The sequence below is a fragment of the Xyrauchen texanus genome, chromosome 25 (assembly GCF_025860055.1).
Source record: "Xyrauchen texanus isolate HMW12.3.18 chromosome 25, RBS_HiC_50CHRs, whole genome shotgun sequence".
NCBI classification, from domain to species: Eukaryota; Metazoa; Chordata; class Actinopteri; order Cypriniformes; family Catostomidae; genus Xyrauchen; species Xyrauchen texanus.
The window spans coordinates 27,443,742-27,466,588 of NC_068300.1; the positions used below are offsets into that span (position 1 = coordinate 27,443,742).

Consider the following 22,847-nt stretch of genomic DNA (forward strand, 5'->3'; position numbering starts at 1 on the left):
TATGCTTATATTACCCTGTAATTACTTTTTAAAAACGCAAAAAAATGCATGCGAATGTATCGGTCAAATGTATTTATCCACATATACGGAATTTATTTGTTTCAACAACAGCATTAAACCTAAACGCATGGTTTCTTCTGGTCCGTTTTGGGATTTCAGAGCTATTAACCGCCCCACGTGGAACCGACCAATCGCGACGGTCTTCTGAAAACGCGGGATCTAAAGGGAGGAACAACGACCAAAACAACACAGATGAGAACTAAACGACGCGATGGTAAGTCCTATTTTACTAAATGTAATGTTTTTACTGTAATATTTATATCATGATTGTAAATAGGTGGTCGAGGGACGTGCAAACTCGGGCAATGTTACAAGGACTGTAGCTTTTTCTAAAAAAGACTAATCGGAAGCGAGTGTTTGTGGCGATGAACTTGCAGTAGGGGAAAAATTTGTAGCGCTCTTGTTTTCATATTCAGTACTTTGTTTTTTGAACATCTTTGCTCAAGTTTATCTGTAATATGCATATAAAAATATGTAATAAAGCTTAATATACCCTCTTTAGACCAAATTATAACGATAACCGGTCCCGTCTTTTTTAAGTTTTGGTAAATGTATTTTCTCACACAATCAAGAGGCTTGCGTGCTTGCTAAAGACATGTGTGATGAAATGGAGACAGCCTCGGTTGAGGCTTTTGCTAACAGCGACGACTCGAAGGTGCACAACTATGCAAGACGTCTTGAACCACAGTTTGGGGCTTCCCCTGGCACTCGATCCTAGTAAGTCCCCTGCTCAGAAGAAAAATCGAATCGACTCTCCCGACGCTGTATCTAATGCTGTATTGTTGACAGCCATTGAAAAATTGAGCAGGCTGCAAGAAGAATCATTGATTAAGCTGCAGTCAGTCGAGATATCTGTGAAAGAAAACGCAGCCTAAATTTGTAAGCTTACTTGCTCGCTTGAAGCTTAGTCCTCGGCGCATCATTGTGCAATTTCTATCCCGCACATGTCGCGATGCAATATGGACATCAGCCAAACGTTCCGAAGTTTTGAAACAAAAGAGAATCCGTATATTGGAAGATCTGACACAAGAGGACAAAGAGGCAAGAAATAAACTTTGGCCGATAGTGGAAAAGGCAAGGAAGGAAAGAAAGAAAGCTGGATTTAATGGATCTGTTGCGTTTATTAACGGGAAAAGAATTTCCGTTCACAACATATAGTGTGGCATTGCAAGCGTACTAAACATGCCTCGCCCTTTTTTTTTATAATATGGAGAAGAAAAAAATGTTTTTTTTTTTTTTTTTTAATAATATTTATTATAAGTTATTGTAATTTCTACCATTTCGACTGTATTGTTTTTTTTTTTTTTTTGTACGGGTCAACAATAGGGTATTTCGATCTGTATTATTGCACTTGGGTTGGAGGTTCTGAACCCAAAGTCTTGCATATCCTTTAAGAAGGGTTAAGTGTTAAATTTGTGTAATTTCATTAGACTCTTTGTAGTCTGTACTGTTCTAATCTAATGTTCTCGTTAAGTTTTTCTTGTTTTTCATTGAATGTTCGGGGACTACGTGATATTAACAAACGAAAAGCCTTATTTTTGTTTTGTAAATCTAAGAAAAGGGACATATACTTTCTGCAAGAATCGCATTCTTGTGTCGAGGATGAAAAGCTCTGGCGTAACCAGTGGGGGGAGCACTGTTTTGTTCTGTCATGGGTCCAGTTCATCAGGAGGGGTCGCTGTGTTACTTAATAGAGTGCCGAAGTTATGACATCACTTTGTAGGCCAAAATGCGGAAGTGAGTTAGCATTTTAGCACTTCCGGTTCCCTCGCCCTAAAGTCTATGGGTTTTTGCTAAATCGCCTGAAATAAGGTCTGTGGTTAACAAAGCCTCTAAATATTTTCACGTTTTGATCTATGAAATAAAACACACCAGTTATAACCTGCTTTTGGTTTTTTAAACTTTATTGTGTCTTAAAAACGGTGATTGCTAACAAGTTGCTAAAAGGGACTACATCCTTTGGCGGGGACTTTAGACGTCATCATGACAAACAGGAAATCTCTCACTAGCCCGCGTTTCAGCTTCGCGTTCTAAAGGTGCGTACACACTGCCAGCGGCGTCGCGTGCGACAGCGACTCAATACCATTCATTTTCAATGCGAGCACAGCGACTTCCGGCGACACGAGCTGTCGCGACCGTTGGCGCTAGATGTGGGCGTATCCAGCGACGCGACAAAGTTGAGAAAAGTTCAACTTTGGAGCGACTAATGGAAGCGACAGCCAATAGGAGAGAAGACGGGAGAGCTCACGTGATCTTCTCTCTCTCTCAGCTCCTGCAGTAACGGAAAGATGGATGAAAGGCTAATTCTTGGCTAAATTCATTTTTAAGAAAAATACTGCGTGGAAAGGTGTATCTGAGATCACGGGGATTTTATGGACCCAGACAGACCGGCATTTGCATTTTCGCCGCAGATAAACAGCAGCTATGGCAAACAGCGCGCCTTGTTTCTCATTTATCTTTGATATAAAGCATTTTATGTACTGATTCCATTTATATTTAGTCTTTTCCCTCCAAAATGTTTGTTTTTAGTGGCAAGAAAAGAGATTCACTGTCAACAGCAATGGAATGACATCCGTGAATGTCATTTATAAATGTTACTAGGCAACCAGTAGTGGGAACACCCACTAGCGACTTCACCGCCAGCCACCGGCGACCTGCAGCGATAAAGTCGCTGGCAGTGTGTACGCACCTTTAGAAGTTTACCTTTCAGTTAATATACATAATGTTATCCTCTATCTCTCTCCCTAGTTTTACTTACCGAGACTCGATAAACCTTGTCCCTCATGCTGGCCCTTACAATACCGGCAAGTAAACCAGCATCTAATCTGCACTGTTCTACATGTCCAGATTTATAGTGGTTCTCTCCTCGATCTATGGTTTTTCTATCATCTAAGAAAAAGGACATAAGATTGGAAATTGATATGGCCATAGCTAATGTTAGTGCTTATGAGATGGTAAAATCGCGGGTTTTTTTCTGGCGAATCAGCAAATGGTATGCAAACATACAATCAAACATAATACAGTGAAAGATAATTTTTAAAGTTTATTTGGGGCACAATGATCAAGGCATAATAATCTTAATCACAAAGAAAATAATATTAAGGTTTATATAAACTAACAAAATAATAAACGAATAAATAAAACATTAACAAAAGATTTAAAAAAAATCTCAGAGAGGCACGCATAAACAAAATTAGTTTCTAACATTTTTGGAAAAAACGAATGGGCAATATTTCTCATGAAAAAGTGGATAAGTGTTCATACACAGCGCAGATCATAATGAGCGAGCGTGTTTTTTAAATAAAGTTTGAGGATGCTTGATGATGACGTTGATCCGCGACCATGGTGTGCTGTAGTCCGTTTATAGCCTACCGTTAGCATTTTATATCTGACGGCTTTATTTAGGCTTCAAAATGTATAAATTTTGGATTAACTTGTAAATATTATCTTGATAGACAAAACGTGTAAGGGTCACAACACTTTGTTGAACACAGATCTTATTTTTTGCGATTTTCCAAAAGTCTATGGGGAAAATGCATAGCTTTTCGATCGAGGGAACCCATGTGCCGCATTTTTTTATTATTATGCAAAACAAACAAATACAAAAAAAAGAACAATGAGGATTACATTACATTACGACAAAGCTTGTTATACTAACTTATATGCATTACACCATAAAAGAGTCTTACATGCAATAGAATTGTTAGAATTTCTTAAAGAATTTAAATGTATATAAATCTCTTTCTTGAAAATAAAAAAGGAAGGAGATTTCTTTGAAAATTTACACTTATGAAGGTAATATTTGGCAAGAAAAAGTAATAAATTAATTATAAAATTAAAATGAGAGGGGTCTAAGTTCAGAGATTCACCAAAAAACAAAATTTTTTGGCTTATACAAAAGTTTGAAGATAAATACTTTTTAACAAAATTTGAGAAGTCTACCCAAAATACTTTGCAGTAAGTACATTCCCAAAACAAATGAATAATTGTTTCTTCAAATTGATGACAGAAGGAGCACATTGGGGAAATACTATTATTGAATTTAGCAAGTCTATAATTTACTGGGTAGCAATTATGTATAATTTTAATAGAGACTTCAACAACTTTATTTGATAACAAAAAATGTTGTCGTAGGAGCCAGAAATCTTCCCATTCTATATCATTAAACTTATTATTCCAAAAGCTTACACAAGCAGGTAGAGAAATCTGACACCTGTTAAGGGTCAAGCTAATTTTTTTGCTTGACATGTTACTGAAAAGACCTTGGTCAACAAATAAATTAGTGTTGTCAAAAATAGGAGGAGAGCATAAGAAACCTTTAGGGCCAGGCTTTACTAAAAGTTTGACACAATCAGGAATTGCACCAAAAACAATGGCATACTCTCTTGGGGGTACTGGAAAAGAGAAAACTTGCATAAAAGTTTCGTAACTGAGCAGGACACCCCTATCATCTGTAAGTTGACTCACTAAAAGTATATTCTTGTCAAACTAATTATGAAAAAAAAAAGATTTATTTTTACATCTAATATTTTTGTTGTTCCAGATAAAATAACTATGTGGAGAAAAACTATAATTATATATTAGGGACCAACATATTAAAGCCTGTTTATGAAAACTAGATAAAGCTAAAGGTATTTTAGAGACGTCATAGTTGCAGCGCAAGAAAAAATTTAAACCTCCAACTAAACTGAAAATATGATTTGGAATGACATTCCAAAAGGACGTGGGGTTGTTTAAGAATGATTTTATCCATTTAAATTTGAAAGAGTTATTAAGAGTGGAAAAGTCCACTAACTCAAGTCCCCCCATAGCCCGATCAGCTATCATAACTCTTTTTTTTTATTAAGTGAGTTTTACAATTCCAAACAAAGTCTACTATAATTTTGTCCAATTTTCTACAAATCTCCACAGATACATCCAGTGCCATTGCGGGATAGATAACCCGAGATAATCCATCTGCTTTGGACAGCAACACTTTACCTCTGATAGACAGATCACGCTGTAACCAGGAGTTTAATTTACGATGAATAGCAAGGATAAGAGGTTCAAAGTTCAGTTTTGATCTCTTTTTCTGATCTTTACATATAATAATACCTAGGTATTTGACTTCAGATTTGACTGGGATGTCACAAATATTAACTTCAGTGGAATGTTTTACAGATAGAAGTTCACATTTGTTGATATTAAGAACTAAACCAGAAGCAGATGAAAAAGAATTAATGTCTAAAGCTAAAAAAACTTGATCTTTATTTTTCAAAAATAGAGTTGTGTCATCAGCCAATTGGCTTATTAATATTGATCGATTTGCTACAGAGATACCTTTCAAATGACTATTTTGAATGAGGATGGCTAATAATTGCATAGGAAGCAGAAAAAGGTATGGTGAGATTGGACAGCCTTGACGGATGCCTCTCTCTAAATTAAACCTATGAGTAGTACCATGTTGTAATTTGATTGAAGCATTTGCGTTATTATACAAAGTTTGAATTGCATTAATAAAATTGAGGCCAAAACCAAAAATATTGAGAATAAAAGGAAACTCAACAGAATCAAAAGCTTTATAAAAATCAAGAAAATGCAAGAAACTGTCATCAGGGATGAAATCTGAGTAATCTAAAATATCAAGAACAAGTCTAATATTATTTGAAATAAGTCTGTCTCTCATGAAACCTGACTGACATTCATCAATTATATCATCTAGAACACATTTAATCTTTTTAGCGAAAATCATGGCTAATATTTTGTAGTCGTTATTTAGGAGGCTAATAGGTCGCCAATTTTCTAATTGAGCATGGTCCTTTTGAGGTTTAGGGATCAAATTTATAACACCCTGAGTCATAGAGGGTGGGAGAGTACCCTTATGAAGACTTTCTAAATAAACTTTGAGGAGAAAAGGAGAAAGCTCATTTGAAAATTTCTTATAAAATTCTGTGGTCAGACCATCATTACCAGGAGATTTATTTAGTTTCAACTTGTCAATCACCTCAAAGATATCTTTAATTTGAATAGGAGATTCACAAAGAAGCTTGCCATTATCTTCAATTTTGGGAATATGGTTCATGTCAAGGGAGTTAAAAAATAAATCCAAGGTATGTTGAGAGTGTCTAGAACAATAAAGGTCTTTATAAAACTCTTCGCAATAATTAGAAATGTCTTTATGATTCTTTAAAACCACTCCATTTACATTAAGACTATTTATAGAATTAAGATGATTTCGCTGTTTCTCTCTTGAACGAACAAAAGCACCCTTTGCTTTATGTATATATAAGTTATCTAATGAATTCTGTAGTTCAACCAATTCTGATTTCTGAACAACTGATAAGTTTTCAAAGGGGATGCAGGAGAGACAGACAATTCTTTTAACAATGTTGAGTTCCTCTAATTTAAATTTTTTGAGTTCCAGCTTTAAGTAGCATTAACCTAATATTGTATTTTAAAAGCTCCCAGTTAGAACCAAAATTATCTTCAGCTTGAGCTTTATTAAAAAAATATTGAATCCCAGATATCACAGATCGACAAATTTCCTCATCCTCTAATAAAGTAGAGTTTAGTTTCCAATATGAACTATATGTGCTTGAATAAGAAGAGTTATCTAACGATAAAAGTATGGATTTATGATCAGACAATGGAGAAGGCAAAATTTCAACCTTAGTGACAAATTCAAATAAAGTGTCAGATATTAACCAGAAGTCAATCCTAGACTTCAGTGAACCAGAACTGTTAGACCAGGTAAACTGAAGGGTGAGGATGTTTATCCCTCCAAATGTCAATTAGGCCAAATCGGGAGATCAAATTACAAAGGCCTGATGAACTATTAGATAATTTAGGTGGTGATCTGTCCAAAGAGTTGTTTATAGTTTGATTAAAGTCTCCACCCAAGAGAATAAGCAAGTTAGAATATTTAGATTTGAAATATTCTAAATGCGTTTCTATTGAACTAAACAATTTCAGGTTATTTTTTGTATCATTAAATCCGTAAATGTTACCCAGGACAAAGATGAAATCATTTAAAGCAACCAATAAAAAAAGAAAATGGCCTTCAGGATCAGAGATTGTCTCTATAATTTTACCCTTAAATTTGTGCTTTAAAGTTAGGACACCAGCTGAGAAATTAGAACCATAAGAATTAAACAGCTCATCACCCCACTGAGATTTCCAAAACTTAAAATCACTAGGATTTGCATGTGACTCTTGTATAAAACAGAAATCAGTATTAAGAGTTTTTGCATAAAGGAAAATAGCTTTACGTTTGACATCATTACGCAACCCTCTTGCATTAACTGAGCAAATAGAAAATTTAGGAAACATAGGAACAAAATAACACCAGAACTGTAACAAGAAGTGAATCAGCCAGTCACATTTTGTACGTAAGAAAACTAATTACTTGTAAATAAGCATGGTTGGGGTCGTTCAGAAAAAATTAAAAATAATATGAAATACTTACATCTACACACACTTACCAAAATCAGTTAAATAAAGTCAAAAACCACATCTGTACCTGTGACTTCTAATTAAATAATATTTTAACCTTTCAATTGGCATTTTGAAGGATGAAAACAAAGTCACTTTCTCAGGCCAGAAACGCGTCGGGAAAGGCAGAACAGAACCGCAAGCTAATTTAAGCTCTATTCACTCGGCATCTCCACGTTCTGCAAAACGAGTTCTTTACCATCGACATACGCCTTTGGACCAACGAAGCGCGGCGTCCTTGCTGCCGAGCCTTCTCAACAAGAGGCCAAAGTTTGTTCCGCTGCTCTCGATCTTCGGGGGAGATATCTTCTGCGAAACGCAAGTGATGTTTTGCCAGATAAGGAGAGTTCTTTGCCGTTTACCATAGTGCGTCACGAAAATGACGCATCGTGAACTGTAAAATAATTCCGTGAGGCTTTTGACCAGCGGACAGAGCGCCATCGCTCCTCAGTCTCCCCAAACGGTGTACCACATCAATAAGCTCATGAGATTTGCCAGCAAAAGCTGGAGTGACAGCCTCGCAAATATCCAGAACTTTCTGCCTGAGGTTTTCTCCTGGTTGTTCGGGGAGGCCGTGGAGCCGCAGATTCCATCTCCTCTTATATCTGGAGAGATCCTGTACTTTGTTCTCCAACTCACTGATTCTTTTTTCCGCATTTGTTACCCGATTATCGACTCGCTCCACTTTCCCCTTTATATCTTTAATTTCTTCTGTCAAGAATTCAACTGAAATCTTCACCTCCCCGATGCCTTTATCAAGGATATCAGCTCTTTCATTGATGATGGATTTGAGAGACGTTATAATCATAGTGGCTAGAGGAGATTGTAAATCTTCATCACCACCATCATTATAATTTCTGCCTTTTTTTTTCAATGGTTCCTTTATCAGAGTTTCAGGCAGTGGAGCAAATGCAGGTGAGTCTGAGTCAAAGTCCACTGTAACACAGGCACCGATTTAAGGATGAATCCATCGGTTTAGATTTGCGCTTCTTCTCTTTTGTCATAATCCAGAAACCCTCCAAAGGGTTCAGTCACAGTACTGACGAGAAAGATTAAACTGTTGTCAAAGAGTGAGATGTGTTAACTAACAACAATCTAAATAAAAACAGAAGTTCACGTAAAACGAACTTCACAAAAGCAGAAAATAAAAGTAACAAGATAAAATCTTGTTGAATCTAAATGAACCCCTAACTGATCGAAAATTGCTTCAGAGTTAAAATGATATAATATTGAACGAAATGCACTTAAAAATACAAGTTAAAAGACAAATGTTCAAAGACTGATTCACCCATGCTGTCAACCTCACGCCGCCATTTTCTCCCCACCCATGCGCCGCTAACTTCAGAATTGTCCTACAAAGTGACGTCATAACTTGGGTTTAAAGGAAAGGTCACTGAATCTTTTTCTTCAGGGATAGGGAGATGGTTAATTTTAGTGACCCATATAGATAGTAGTATTTTTATAATGGTTAACATATATGGGTTCAACAGATCTTCGTTAAATGTAGCTCTATTTGATGATATAATTTCTAAAACAATTAATCTAAAAATTAAATATCCTTCTGCCTTTGTTTTACTTGGTGGTGATTTTAACAAGGCGCCTGATTTGATTGCTGATAGATATCCACCAAGAAGGGTTTCTGATGGTGCTAACCCCCTTGTAGGAAAACTTTGTCAGAGTTTAAACTTATTCAATGCGTATAGATACTTACATCCTGGTAGTTCCATGTACACCTGGTTTAATCAGATTTTTCTCAAAAATCACGAATAGATCTGTGGCTGATATCTGACTGTTTATTACCTTTTTTGACTTCTGCAGAAAATTCACCCTCGCCTTTAACAGACCATGCAGCCATTGACATTGTTCTAACATCAGTCAGAATAAGGCAAAAAAACAAGTTAAACCCTGGCTACTGGAAGTTAAATTGCTCTTTTCTTTTATCTAATTCATATTGTCAGGAAATTGAGAAAATTGCAGAGAACATTAAATCTCTGTCTGATGTCTCGGCCATCACTAAATTGGAGCAGTTTAAGTTTGAATGCAGGAAATTCTCTGTTAAATTTGGAAATAACATAATGATGGAAAAAAACAAGGAATTTTCAAATTTAATTAAAAAGATGAGTGAGATCCTGAAGAACACAGCTCTTAGTGATGATGACAAATAATCTCTTTATATTTTGCAAAATAGATTGGATAACATTTATTTAGAAAAAGCAAGGGGTGCGTTTATCAGATCAAGTGCGAAATGGCTCGAGTTTGGAGAGAAAAATTCTACTTATTTTTTAATCTAGAAAAGAAACATACTAACAATAAGAAAATGTCATCTATTTACATTAATAATAATTTAATTAATGACCCTTATTTGATATCCTCATGTTTTTGAGTTTTACAAAAAACTTTATTCCTCCTTATTTGACCCTCATGCTTCATCCGTTTTCTCTAGTAAGATTGAATCTGTGATTCCCAAAATTAATGATTACAACAGAGAGCTCTGCGAGAAACCTTTTACTAAAGATGATCTTTATAATATAGTGAAAAGAATGCCAAACAATAAATCTCCAGGGCCCGATGGCTTACCTTTTGAGTTCTTTAAAGTCTTCTGTGGCTCTATTAAAGACCTTCTCTTTGAAGCGCTTAAAGAATGTGCTGTGAATGGCGAATTGGCAGAATCAATGAAGCAGGGTCTCATATCCCTCATACCCAAACCTAATAAAGAATTAAAACACCTAGATAATTGGCGCCCAATCACTCTCTTAAATTCAGATTATAAATTATTGGCATCCATATTCAGATAAGCTCAAACCTTGTTTAGCTGATATTATTTCTAGCACCCAATCTGTTTTTTTAAAAGGAAGGCACATCTCCAACAACATTAGATTAATTTTAGACATTCTAGATTATTCTGAATTAGTTAACAAAGAGGCTATTATCTTTTTTTTATTGACTTTTATAAAGCCTTCAACACTGTTGAGCATTCTTTTATCTTTGAAGCGCTGTCTAAATTTGGTTTTGGTAGTTAATTTATAAATATGATATGCACTCTTTATAATGGTATTAATAGTTCTGTTTCTTTAGCTTCTGGCACTTGTCCCCGTTTTGTTGTTGGTCGAGGTATGCGTCAGGGATGTCCCATTTCTCCCTTTCTTTTTCTTTTGGCTGTGGAACTTCTTAGCTTATACATAACAAATTCATCCATTGAAGGTATAAAGGTTGGAGAAAACACTTTAACAATCAGTCAATTAGCTGATGATACATGCCTCTTCCTTGGAAATGAATCACAGGTCTCAGTTGCCTTAAGTAGCTTTGATCTTTTTTCTAAAGATTCTGGGCTGGTAGTGAATCCCAGGAAGAGTGAAATCATGTATGTGCATGATTCAGACAAAACATCTGTTTGTGGAATTAAGGTAAAACGTTGTGTCAGGTATCTTGGGATTGACATATGTAAATCTGGTTCCGAACGCCTTCTCCAAAATTTTCAGCCAAAATTAGACAAAACAAGAAAGATATGTAACTGCTGGCTGCAGAGAGATTTAACAATTTACGGGAGAGTCTTATTGACTAAAGCTGAGGGCATATCACGTTTAATATACCCTGCTCTATCGTTATATGTTGATAAAAAAAAATTATCAAATCTATAAACTCTCTGCTGTTTCGTTTTGTTTGGAAAAATAAAGTAGAACTTGTTCAAAGAAAATCTCTTGTAAAAACCTATAAGGAGGGCGGTCTTAATGCATTGGATTTTCAGACTATCAATCAGACATTTAAGATTAATTGGATAAAGAAATGTATCTCTAATAGTAACTTACCCTGGTTTTGGATCCCTAATCTGATTTTTGAAAAATGTGGTGACCTTAAATTCTTTTTATCTTGTAATTTTAAATGTTGCAAATTACCCATCAAACTTTCTAATTTTCACAAACAAGCTCTTGAATCCTGGAAGATTGCATTTAAACATAATTTCTCCCCCCACACTTGTATTATCTGGAATAATGAAAATGTTCTGTCTGGCAAGAAATCACTTTTTTGTGATTTGGGTGGGTGGCACAAAATGTCCTTTTTATTTCTGATCTCTTCAATAATCAAGGGGAACTTATCTCATTTAATGATTTTATTACTCTGAAGGGTGCTCCGTTTTCTAAAAAAGACTTCAATAAGGTGGTTAAAAGTATCCCACTTAGCATCAAATCTTTAATTAGAGCACACCTAAGTTATGCTAGCTTGTCTAATCATATTCCTACACTTTCAATTAATGGTATCCATATTCTAGACAAGAAATTTAATAATTTTTTTTATTAGAAATGCTATTGTCTCAGATCAAGTAACTCTTTCTAAAGCCTGTTCAAAATGGAGTATTCATTACCTAAATTCTAATTTAAGCAATTTATGGATTTCTCCTTACAAACTTCTTATCCCAAATAAAATTAGAGAACTTCATTTCAATATTACTCACAAGTATTACCCTTGCAATCAGAAATTAAACAGGTTTTTTGAGAATGTATCCCCCTTGTGTTCCTTTTGTAAAATGGAAGAAGAATCAGTTTTACATTTGTTTTATCAGTGTACTTTCTCTAAATCTTTTTGGACAGAAATAACCTTGTTATTATTTTTATGTTTTAACAAATTGGTGCAGATTACGGAGACTATGATTTTTCTTTCAGATATTCATTGTAATGATGCTAAATTTGATTATTATTTATTGTTACTTTGTCTTCTAGGTAAATTTCATCTTCACAAAGCCAGAGTAATACAATCGAAACCTAATTTTAGAATTTTTTTCTGCTGATGTAAAATCGCTTTTTGCCTCTTTTAATAATATGTCTAAACCTCTGAACGCCAAGGCTTCAAAAACATATAACATCCTTAAGGATGTCACATTGAAAATGTAATCTTTATATGTGATATCTTAAGTATTGTTTTAATTTGTCCCTTTGTTAGCAACGTGTCCCCACTGTTGTTATTCAATGTGTATATACACTCACCTAAAGGATTATTAGGAACACCATACTAATACTGTGTTTGACCCCCTTTCGCCTTCAGAACTGCCTTAATTCTACGTGGCATTGATTCAACAAGGTGCTGAAAGCATTCTTTAGAAATGTTAGCCCATATTGATAGGATAGCATCTTGCAGTTGATGGAGATTTGTGGGATGCACATCCAGAGCACGAAGCTCCCGTTCCACCACATCCCAAAGATGCTCACAGATCTGGTGACTGTGGGGGCCATTTTAGTACAGTGAACTCATTGTCATGTTCAAGAAACCAATTTGAAATGATTCGAGCTTTGTGACATGGTGCATTATCCTGCTGGAAGTAGCCATCAGAGGATGGGTACATGGTGGCCATAAAGGGATGGACATGGTCAGAAACAATGCTCAGGTAGGCCGTGGCATTTAGACGATGCCCAATTGGCACTAAGGGGCCTAAAGTGTGCCAAGAAAACATACCCCACACCATTACACCACCACCACCAGCCTGCACAGTGGTAACAAGGCATGACGGATCCATGTTCTCATTCTGTTTATGCCAAATTCTGACTCTAGCATCTGAATGTCTCAACAGAAATCGAGACTCATCAGACCAGGCAACCTTTTTCCAGTCTTCAACTGTCCAATTTTGGTGAGCGCTTGCAAATTGTAGCCTCTTTTTCCTATTTGTAGTGGAGATGAGTGGTACCCGGTGGGGTCTTCTGCTGTTGTAGCCCATCCGCCTCAAGGTTGTGCGTGTTGTGGCTTCACAAATGCTTTGCTGCATACCTCGGTTGTAACGAGTGGTTATTTCAAGCAAAGTTGCTCTTCTATCAGCTTGAATCAGTCGGCCCATTCTCCTCTGACCTCTAGCATCAACAAGGCATTTTTGCCCACAGGACTGCCGCATACTGGATGTTTTTCCCTTTTCACACCATTCTTTGTAAACCCTAGAAATGGTTGTGCTTGAAAATCCCAGTAACTGAGCAGATTGTGAAATACTCAGACTGGCCCGTCTGGCACCATCAACCATGCCACGCTCAAAATTGCTTAAATCACCTTTCTTTCCCATTCTGACATTCAGTTAGGAGTTCAGGAGATTGTCTTGACCAGGACCACACCCCTAAATGCATTGAAGCAACTGCCATGTGATTGGTTGATTAGATAATTGCATTAATGAGAAATTGAACAGGTGTTCCTAATAATCCTTTAGGTGAGTGTGTGTGTGTGTGTGTGTGTGTGTGTGTGTGTGTGTGTGTGTGTATATATATATATATATATATATATATATATATATATATATATATATATATATATATATATATATATATATATATATATATATATATATATATATATATATATATATATATATAATATATATTGTGTGTTTAATGCAATAAATAAAAAATAAATTAATAAAACCTTCCCCTTATAAAAAAATAAAAATAAAATGAAATGAACTTGCAGTAGTTTCAGAGGTGTAGCTACGGGACAGGCAAGCCAGGTAATTGCCTGGGGCCCCAAGCTGGGATGGGGACCTGAGGGCAGCAGTTAGTTGTTTATGGCAATGACATTTGAAACAATGATTGGCAATGCTAAGCAGAATAGTAAGACATTTTCGATCCATTTTATGGATTAGATCATATTTTTAATTAAAAGAGTGGCTGTGAGATGGTATTTCCAGTTTTTGAACCTATATGTTACGAAAAAGAATGAGTATTAGTATTTATTCATTTATTGCCTAGGTCCCTAGAATCGCCTCTGGGTAGTTTCTATGGATGGACACTAGGGCTGCACGATTTGGGGAAAAAACGTCATATTGCGATTATTGAGGTTAATTTTGCGATTGCGATATAATAAACAAATGGTATCATGAGTCAACTTGCTTGGTTATCAAGGAAAATGCACAAATAGATTACTGATAATGCTGAAATGTGTATTTTTCAACTCAAACATACAAACTAGCAACAACAACTATAAATGCAGTGTTTTCAAATAAAAATATTTTTACAAAATTAAATAATATCTTTGCATTACTGCAAACTTGTTATTTTCTCAATATTACACATAAATAAGATTGTCCAAACAAACAGGGACATTTAATCAGGATGTAACATGTACTTTCTATAAACTCTTAGTGTGGTTCACTCAATGAAACCACTAAAACTGTTGTTGTTGGGCGCTTCGAAAGCACTTTTAAAAGAGAGTATTTTCCTAAAGGAGTTTATTTCTCTAAAAGATCAATACACAGCTGGCATTACGTCTTTTTAAATATGTCTTTCCACCCCTGTATTGTTCCTGGATGCAGTCGAATTTCTCTCCACTTCTGACGGTCATAAGAGCTGCCTCGTGTGTCTGGACTGCGATCAAACGCAGGCAGCGTTTTATGAATGGTTCAGGTTCTCAGTGCGAGAACATAGCCATGGCAACATTGCGGTCACGGCTTTCTTTCCTCACGTGAGAAAGCCACTTCAGCCACCCCCGCCCCGCGCCGTGCCTCCTTCCTACATTCATATTGCCGATGAAGGCAATTTGGGGCGTATTGCGGGCTCGCTTTTGCCAGGTAAATCCCCACGAACCATCCGCTCCCCAGCACGCTCGTTTGCTTCCATTCAGGCTAGCGGTGAGAGCGGCTCAAACTAGATTAGTTCGATTTAATGTGTAAATAATTTAATCAACAATTTGCATTGTTTTTTTTACTAGATGGTGATGATATGGAAATGCATTATTGTCAAAAATAGGTTTCCTCCTTTTATAGGATCTAGAGATGATATTGTTGGTGAATTGAGACAACCTGAAAACATACGATTTGCTTACATGGTTCAAAGTGTTTTATACTCACAATTCTGTGGGGCAGAAGTACAATCCTCGGGAGGGTTGTGGTGAACCGAATGTAGGATCATTAAAGTCAAGCCCTGAGTTGGAAACGTGTAGGTGTCTACTTACATTTTATTTTTTATTGACTAGCACAATTAAATATTTTTGTTGGTCTTATGACCTTTGCTTTCTTTTTTTCTTTCTTATATTTATGGCAAAGATGGAGAAACATACTTCAAGACTCAACAGAGTCGCAGACACAAAATCTTCAACCCAGAACATGACAAAAGCTCAGAAGGAAAGAGATGCTGAATCCTTGTATTCTTTCTCCAGGAGCCCGGCCATAGTGCATTTCATCAGAAATTATTGTCCACCAACCTCGTATGATGCTGGCTCAAACATTACCAACAGCAAGGTCAGGGTAGTATTAGGCAAGAGATACCTAGAAAACGTTGCTGACATTTGCAGTCAGACACCATACTGCCTTTATTTATACCATGGAGTGGAGCTCGAGGACAAGGAGGAGGCCTGTGTGATCCTGCTGGGTTTCTTTGACAGCACTACTGGGGAAAACAAGATCAGACTGATTGATGTCTTTCAACCAAAAGAAGAGACTGCCAATGCCATCTGTACCTGCATTGTAGAGATCCTGGAGAAGTTCAAAATACCTTTAATAAACATGGCCATAATTTATTCAAATTTCCCAGATCATGAAAATCTTCCCTCAGGTTTGAAGCATTTTAAACCTGATATTGTGTCTTTATGTGGACTTACAGATATGGCAGGAAAAGTGTGTCACAGTGGTGTCATGGAAATGGAGTTTTCAGGCCTGATTAAGAATCTCATCACTGAGATCTACAAACACTTTCCATCTTTCCCAGATGCTCTAAAAAGTGAGCTTGAAGATGTTGAAGGATCAAATTTAACAAACGAACTCTTAACATCTCAGTGCTCTCTCTTCTGGAGAATAATCCATAAAATGACTACAGCTTGGTCGGACATGGAGAAATACTTTGGATGTCAGGACAACAGTATCGATAAACAAGCAATCTGTCTTCTTAGGGATCCTAAAGTAAGACTTAACTTCCTGTTTCTCAGTCATGCTTTGCAGCCCCTTTGTGATTTTCAGGAGAGTTTTGACCAAGGTGTCAGTGTCACACAGCTCCTCCAAGATGCTTCTCAGTTACTGAAAGTCTACACAAAGAGCTTCCTCAGACCTGGAGTAGCAGAGTATTTTCTTCGGAGAGGAAAGGCCTCGCTCGTGAAGGAAAGAGTAGGACATTTACCTAGAGGAGAGGTTGAAGTTGGCAATGAAGCGGACGACTTTCTTCAGCAGAATTCTGCGAAGCTGACCGACTATTTGGAGAGCTTCCATAGGTCCATCATCTCCTTCTACACGACTGTTACTCTTAGTATTGTCGCATGTTTACCCTTTCCAGAGTCCACCCAGAGAAACTTGTCTTTAGTGTTGAGTCCGGGGAACAAGCTCGAGGTGACTGGCAAAGTAGTTCAAGAATTGGGTGTCTGTTTTGGAGTTTGCTCAAGCCCTGAGAAAGTCAGCTTGCTGACAGATGAGTTTTTGGAGTACCAGTTCTTTGATGGGGGTGACACACACTCAGCTGACCAGTTGATGGAGCAGTACTGGAAGAATGAACTGAGGATTATGGGAAGGACATCCAGATTTGGAAAATTAATCCTTAGCCTGTTGGCGCTGCCAAAAACGTTGAAAAGAGAGAGAATTTTTGAGCAGGTGAGTCACATACATATGAGCAGCTTGATTGTGGACAATGCTTCCTAAAGCAAAGCATTTTTTAAAAGAATGATAGGCTTGCTGTTGATTACCACAGACCTATTATTTGGACATACAAGAAGTGTGTATTGTGTTAAAGCCCAAAATGTGCTTCATTATATAATTTATATTCATTAAATATTAGGGCTGTCGATTTAATTTGACAAAAAAGAAAGCGTTAAAAAAAATTATAATAACGCAATTAATCGCACCATAATAAGGAAGATTCCTGAGAAATGCAAGCTTGTAGTACCACCTGTTTACTCCAGAGGGCAGTAAGTGAAATTTCAGCTGTAGAAGCAACACACAGTTTATACAGTGAAGAAAACACATCAGTTTTCACATAATATATATGTTAGGGTATGTGTACAGTTGAACGGTTCCGCCTTTCAAAGTATATGCCATTTGACTGTGTGCTTGATTACAGGCCATTGACTCATGCACACTATGACTGCTATGTCATAGTGGAGGTGGGTTTTGCACAAAAAGGATTGACATGGTAATGACTCGTGTCATGACCATGCAAAGCCAGTAGACTCATTAACTTTCATATGATACGTGCAATGATACCAGGAAGGGACTGTTTACATTGATAAAAATCCACCTGCAGGAATTACGTCAATGATTTATTGCTCTTATGGAAATAAATTGGTACTTTTACTGACCAAAGTGGCATTCAAGTTATCACAATGTATAGTCAGGAAATTAATAACGTGAACAATTACTATTACAATTTGAAAAAAATGTCAGAACTTCTTAAACTACTTCATAGAGTTCTCATCAAAAAACCTACACGTGCAGCAATGACAGCTTTGCAGATCCTTATCATTCTAGCTGTTAGTTTGTCTAGATACTCAGGTGACATTTCACCCCACGCTTCCTGTAGCTAGGGCTGGGTGTCGTTCAAAAAAATGTGATACCGATATCTTGACTTCGATACAGTTCCTAAACAATACTTTTTTCGATACCAATTTTCTGAAATCCGTTTAACAAGATTACAAACATTACCTCAAAAAAGATTTTGTTTAATTTTTTCAGTTTGTTAACTTTTTTTACAGACTCAAAGACTCATCTCTTGAGCCTTCTGGTCTCCTCATGCCAGGGTTGGCAGGGGGCAGGGGCTATAACATTAATGTGAAGAGGAAAAAAAAACAAGAAAGATAAGCCGTTAATTCAGCCAACCCTAAGGATAAGTTCGGTTTAACGAGATAAAGTTTAATGTGAGTTAAATTTAATCAGTTACTGTCAACCTGTTACCCTACATCCAAACATTATCTAATGTTACGTAGGTTCCAGTTTATAGGACTATGTCACCGCACACAGAAACATTAAATTAACATGTACACAAGAAAATACCACTACAACTTAGCTGATTTTGTTTGTTGGTTTTTTTGCTAAACGTTAACCTACCTGTCAGCATCCAAGTCATAGCACCGCTGCATTCATCAGTAGTTTTGGAGGAGGACTCGTGTGGTGGGCATGTTGAAGGAAGCTCTGTGGCAGGATGCTGAGAGGATGACTGCACCGGCTCGGTCTTCTTGCAGTCGAAGATGGAGCAACTTTCTGCCCTTTAGTGTAATCTGTGCAATGTCAAGTGCTTCATCAGATTTGCCTTGTTGCCGGTCTTGGCAGTAATTATCTTGTCGCAAATATTGCATTGCGCGCATCGAGCCTGGTGAAATGTAGCCACACTTTTGATCTTTTCCACATCTTTTACATCTATGGGGGTTGGGACGCATACACACTTCAGCCTCACATGTGAGCTGCGTCTCTGGGCGTAACTGGCATAAACTATTGTTTTTTCTTGATGCAAAACATTTTTTGATACTCTATATTTGATACTTTGGTCGGTGCCTAAAATGTATCGAACTCGATACCCAGCCTTATCTGTAGCACTTGCCATAGATGTGGCTGTTTTGTCGGGCACTTCTCATGCACCTTACAGTCTAGTTGATCCCACAAAAGCTCAAAGGGGTTAAGATCTATAACACTCATTTCTAATTATCTGTTGTCCAATGTCTGTGTTTCTTTGCCCACTCTAACCTTTTCTGTTTCAAAAGTGGCTTTTTCTTTGCAATTCTTCACATAAGGCCTTCACTTTACTGTCTACTCTTTACTGTTGTACATGAAACTGGTGTTGAGTGGGTAGAATTCAATGAAGCTGTCAGCTGAGGACATATGAGGCCTCTGAGGAGTCTTGTTAGAGTCAGATGTCCTTTGTGTATGAAATCTTCAGTTTTTTTGGCAATTTCAAGCATTGTATAGCCTTCATTCCTCAAAACAGTGATTGGCTGATGAGTTTCTTGAGAAAGGTTTTTCTTTTCTTGACCTAATATTGACCTTGAGACATGTTGGCAGTCTGTGGGCATACCGTCTGAAGTTGAGACTACCACATATGTTATCAAAAGTGCTTAACTTGGTTTGAACCCAGAACATTCCTTTAAATAGTGTTCGACAACACTTACTAAGCAACTTCATAATCTGGGACAGTGATTGCATGTTTTATTTTTTTTATTTTTTATGTGTGTGTGAATTCATAAAGAAGTTTGGGACTACTTTTAAACTACTTTATTGTATTTGTGTCTTTGGTTGTATCTCAGCTGTTTCAACACACTAACAACTTTGAGGGAAAAATAGAGGACAGTGAGGAGAAGTACGTTGCAGAGGATGATGTCACAGACAGCAGCTCATATAAAAGTGCTCCATCACATCTTAGCCCAGAAACTCAGGGGAGCGTCATATCTGGTAATGAGATGCAACAGATACATGACTCATTGTAGACAAGTGATTTCTTTACATTATTACAACACAAAAATGTGAATATATGTGAGGAGCTGATGTCATTTTAAAGTGCTTTTTACCACTCTTTTAATGCTCAGATGTCATTGACCTGACAGAAGTGGAGGACGTGCCAATGGACGTGGACGACATTACACTAATCTCGTGTGAATCTGACACAGACAGTGAAAATAATACAAAAGGTTTTAGGCCCTATCCAAACGTATTGGCTTGTGTTGTTTTATCTTTTGTACTCTGTAAAAAGTTTAATTTCTTCCTTAAATTTTTAAGTAAGATCAGAATAGTGTGTACATCCTGCAGTGATTTGTCTTTTTTTCAACTACTTTATGAATTGAAACTCTGAAAACTCTTTCAATCGAGTAGATGTGAACAAAGGTTTTGGAATGATTTTTACAGTGCACAATTCTGCAATATTGCAACAGGGCTTAAGATAAACTGCTTTTGGTTTTGCCTTTGTTTAATTTCATATGTGTCCATTGTCATAGATGATGGTGATGATGATGACGAGTACAACAATAGTGATGATGATGTCATAAGGACTAATACTGTGGATCAAGAGGTGAATATCTATTCAGTTCTAGTTATGGTTTAGTTAATTTGCGGATATGCTGATTGAACACATTGCTTTTTAATTTTTTGCCAGAAAGAGAAAGGAAATATCTCCTCAACACATAACATAGAGAAAACAGACAGAACATCTCCAAAATAAAAAAATGCTTTATTACTTCTGTATATTGTAGTTGCACTAATATGTGGGATTAAATTTCAGACTCGCCATCCAACAATTGCTGTGTTTTTCCCATTAGGATGGTTTCACAGTTGGTGAGATGGTTTGGGGGCAGATTGAAGGTCTTGGTCTCTGGCCTGGACTGATTCAGAGCTGGGACAGTGTGAGCCCCTGTGGCTCCATGCGTAATGTGGTTTTCTTTGGAAACAAGATGGTGTCAGAGGTACAAACAGAGAGTCTATGGATGATTATGCCGAGTTTTAAGGCAGTGTCTCACTAGCTAACACAAAACAACTTGATTTTTGTCAGGGATGTCACACATTCCGTTTTAAAAAAAAGAATCTTGCCTTTTTTATCTGAAATCTTGCCTTCCTCTGTTGGTGAAATGCCACATAAACACACACTGATTAAGAATGGTATAGGGGTAACAAATAAAATGACTGCCTTTGACATATTTTACAAATCCCTGTCGCATGAAGCTCACCAAAATAAAAACAGGAGCACCGGAAGAACATGTACAATAAATATATAATAAATTTGGATGCGATACATGGATTAACTTCACCCAGCAACTATGTACATACAGCTAATGACTGAAAATCTGCCAATGAAACTTTACCATTATTTACTTGCTTTTGTGTTATTGCTTTCCAGATAGAAAGATAAAATGTCCTGTTGTTTTCTATTGCAGATCCATTCAGACAATCTCCAGCCATTTTCTTCATTTGTCAAGTGCTTCTGTTCCAATTCATTTGCCACTGTAACTATGTATAAAGAAGCAATCTTCAGCTCTCTGCAGGTAATGCAGATTTTGCTATACTTTCACCATTTTTGTGCCCTAAAGTCTGATTACCAATATCTAGTTTACAACTTCATCTGGGATTACAGTTTATAGTCTAGAAAAACAGTACTGGTAAAGCAGTCCAAGTTTACACCTAATTTTAGACTTCTTTGGGAATCATGAATTCTTGAAACTGGCTTTTTATTAAAGAGATCACTACGAGCCCTTTAAGTACTTTAGTTTGATACTGCCAGAGTAATGCAAGAACTCATGTGAAAGGAATAGTTTACCAAAAATTTGAATTCTCTCATCATTTATTTACCTTTATACTGTCTCAAACTCGTATGACTTTCTGTCTGATGTGGAACACGTAGTTAATTTGATGAAGATAAGAGGTGTTTTTGTCTATACAATGAAAGTCAATTTAGTCCAAACATTTCAAGCTCCGAAAATGCTTAATCTATGTGTTCTAAACGATACGATAACTTCTGGGAGAGAAACGGACCAAAATGCATTTCATTTTTCACATAAAATGTTGACATCTGCAGTCTCCTTCGGGATCATGACACTTTCTTGCACTTGATGCATGTGAAGAAAATGTTCACAGCACTCTGTGCTAGACTTGCCACGATATCATAATTTTCACACCCATGCAAAGTTCATGTTCAAACCGAAACAACGTTATTACCACTGGTTGGACGCTAAGTGGTACTATGGCAGGGCTCAACGCTAAGAAGTTTTTCTACTGGCCTGGTTGTTTTCACTGGCCCCAAATCAAAAATGACAAATAGCTGTTTTTGCCATCATGGCTTTAAAAAATATGTCCGAAGATAAATATTATTTTTACATATCTTGTGTTTTTAATGCAATGTCCCCCAAGATCCTGGGTAGCTCAGCGAGTAAAGTCCCTAATTACACCCCTGGAGTCACGAGTTGGAATCCAGGGCGTGCTGAGTGACTCTAGCCAGGTCTCTTAAGCAACCAAATTGGCCAGATTGCTAGTGAGGGTAACCTCCTTGTGGTTGCTATAATGTGTGGTTCTCGCTCTCGGTGGGGCGTGTGGTGAGTTGTGTGTGGATGCCGCGGAGAATAGCGTGGGCCTCCACATGCGCTACGTCTCCGCAGTAACGCGATCAACAAGCCATGTTATAAGATGCGCGGATTGATGGTCTCAGACGGAGAGGCAACTGAGATTCGTACTCCACCACCCAGAGTGAGGTGAGTCACTATGCCACCACGAGGACTTGGAGCTCATTGGGAAGTGGGCATTCCAAATTAGGGAGAAAAAATAAATTAAAAATGTCCCCCAAAATCGAATCACAAGATATGGTTTATGCCTTATGTAATCCCATATATGCGCTTTACAGATATAAATTAATAAATACATCATATTAACCTCAGCCGTCCTGCCATATACACATGTGCTTTTAAGCAAA

General features: G+C 37.0%; 1 protein-coding gene across 1 annotated transcript in view; it reads left to right on the plus strand.

The window, feature by feature from the left end:
- The first annotated feature begins 219 nt into the window (after window positions 1-219).
- The window catches only part of LOC127619111 (DNA (cytosine-5)-methyltransferase 3B-like), a 35,394-nt gene continuing 12,766 nt past the window's right edge, over window positions 220-22,847 (plus strand). The window contains exons 1-7 of the mRNA XM_052091866.1: window positions 220-274; window positions 15,536-17,065; window positions 19,705-19,849; window positions 19,984-20,085; window positions 20,389-20,462; window positions 20,710-20,853; window positions 21,322-21,429. Coding sequence (XP_051947826.1) covers window positions 272-274; window positions 15,536-17,065; window positions 19,705-19,849; window positions 19,984-20,085; window positions 20,389-20,462; window positions 20,710-20,853; window positions 21,322-21,429 — 2,106 coding nt within the window. The 5' untranslated portion in view covers window positions 220-271. The remainder of the gene's footprint in view (window positions 275-15,535; window positions 17,066-19,704; window positions 19,850-19,983; window positions 20,086-20,388; window positions 20,463-20,709; window positions 20,854-21,321; window positions 21,430-22,847) is intronic.